The following is an 892-nucleotide window of genomic DNA, read 5'->3' on the forward strand; positions in this document are numbered from 1 at the left end:
CGTCTTCTTGAGTCTAGCAAGCCATTTGTGACGGGAAATGTCATCAAATGTGAACCAAGATGCTGAAGATGGTTTTGTGGAGTGATCATGAGCTGGTGGTGGCATAGGTGGCATTGGTTCTGTGTGAGATGCTTTATGCTCATCATCAGAAGAACTGTCTTCAACAATTGGTGTAGAAGTTGAAGTACTGGGATCTTCAATTTTAGTTGCCATCAATATGCTCGTAATGTCAGCATATTCTGATTCAAAGTCAGTGGAGGTACTGGTTGAGTTTGTGAATGAGAAAGATGAGTTTGATTCTGACGAAGTGGACTCACATACGGTTTCTGGTTCAGAGGATTCAGGAGATGAGTTGTGGACAATATGATAATGATACTGATCCATCGGTCCTTTATCTTTGTTAGGAGGGTCAGGAGTTGCTTGTGGTGAATCTTCGGGAGGTACCGGAGGAGTAGAGGAGGATGAAGTTGGCTTTGTGTTTGGTTCTGAAAATTTTACTTTGGACTTTGATTTTTTGGGTGAAGAGGGTTTTGGTTGAGGAGTTGGTTGGAGATGTGAAAAACCAAAGAATTGGTTGTAAACAGGCTGGTGAGGTCTGGGAGGTGTATAAAAAGGTGAATAGGTTTCAAATACAGGAGGAGGCACAAGTGTGGATTGTGTTTGGGTGAAAAGTATTGGACGAGTCTTTTCAGCATCAATTCTTGCCAATTCAGCTTTGAGCTTTCTGATCTCTGCTTCTTTCTTGTTAAACTCGGGACCCCAGATATGATTATTGATCATTCGTCTGAGATCGGTATCTAACTCAGAGATACGGTCTTGTAGATGTATGTACATCTGATCAGACGATGGGCTGATTGAATCAACTTTAATTTCAGGTTTGGAGACTTGACTA

General features: G+C 41.7%; 1 protein-coding gene across 1 annotated transcript in view; it reads right to left on the minus strand.

The window, feature by feature from the left end:
* Positions 1-55: 55 nt before the first annotated feature.
* The window catches only part of LOC112096102 (putative protein TPRXL), a gene marked incomplete at its 3' end in the record, with an annotated part of 1,370 nt that continues 533 nt past the window's right edge, over positions 56-892 (minus strand). Inside the window, exon 2 of the mRNA XM_024179070.1 lies at positions 56-889. Within this exon, the coding sequence (XP_024034838.1) occupies positions 56-889 (834 nt within the window). The remainder of the gene's footprint in view (positions 890-892) is intronic.

Source organism: Citrus clementina, unplaced genomic scaffold, assembly GCF_000493195.1.
Source record: "Citrus clementina cultivar Clemenules unplaced genomic scaffold, Citrus_clementina_v1.0 scaffold_970, whole genome shotgun sequence".
In the NCBI taxonomy this organism is placed as follows: Eukaryota; Viridiplantae; Streptophyta; class Magnoliopsida; order Sapindales; family Rutaceae; genus Citrus; species Citrus x clementina.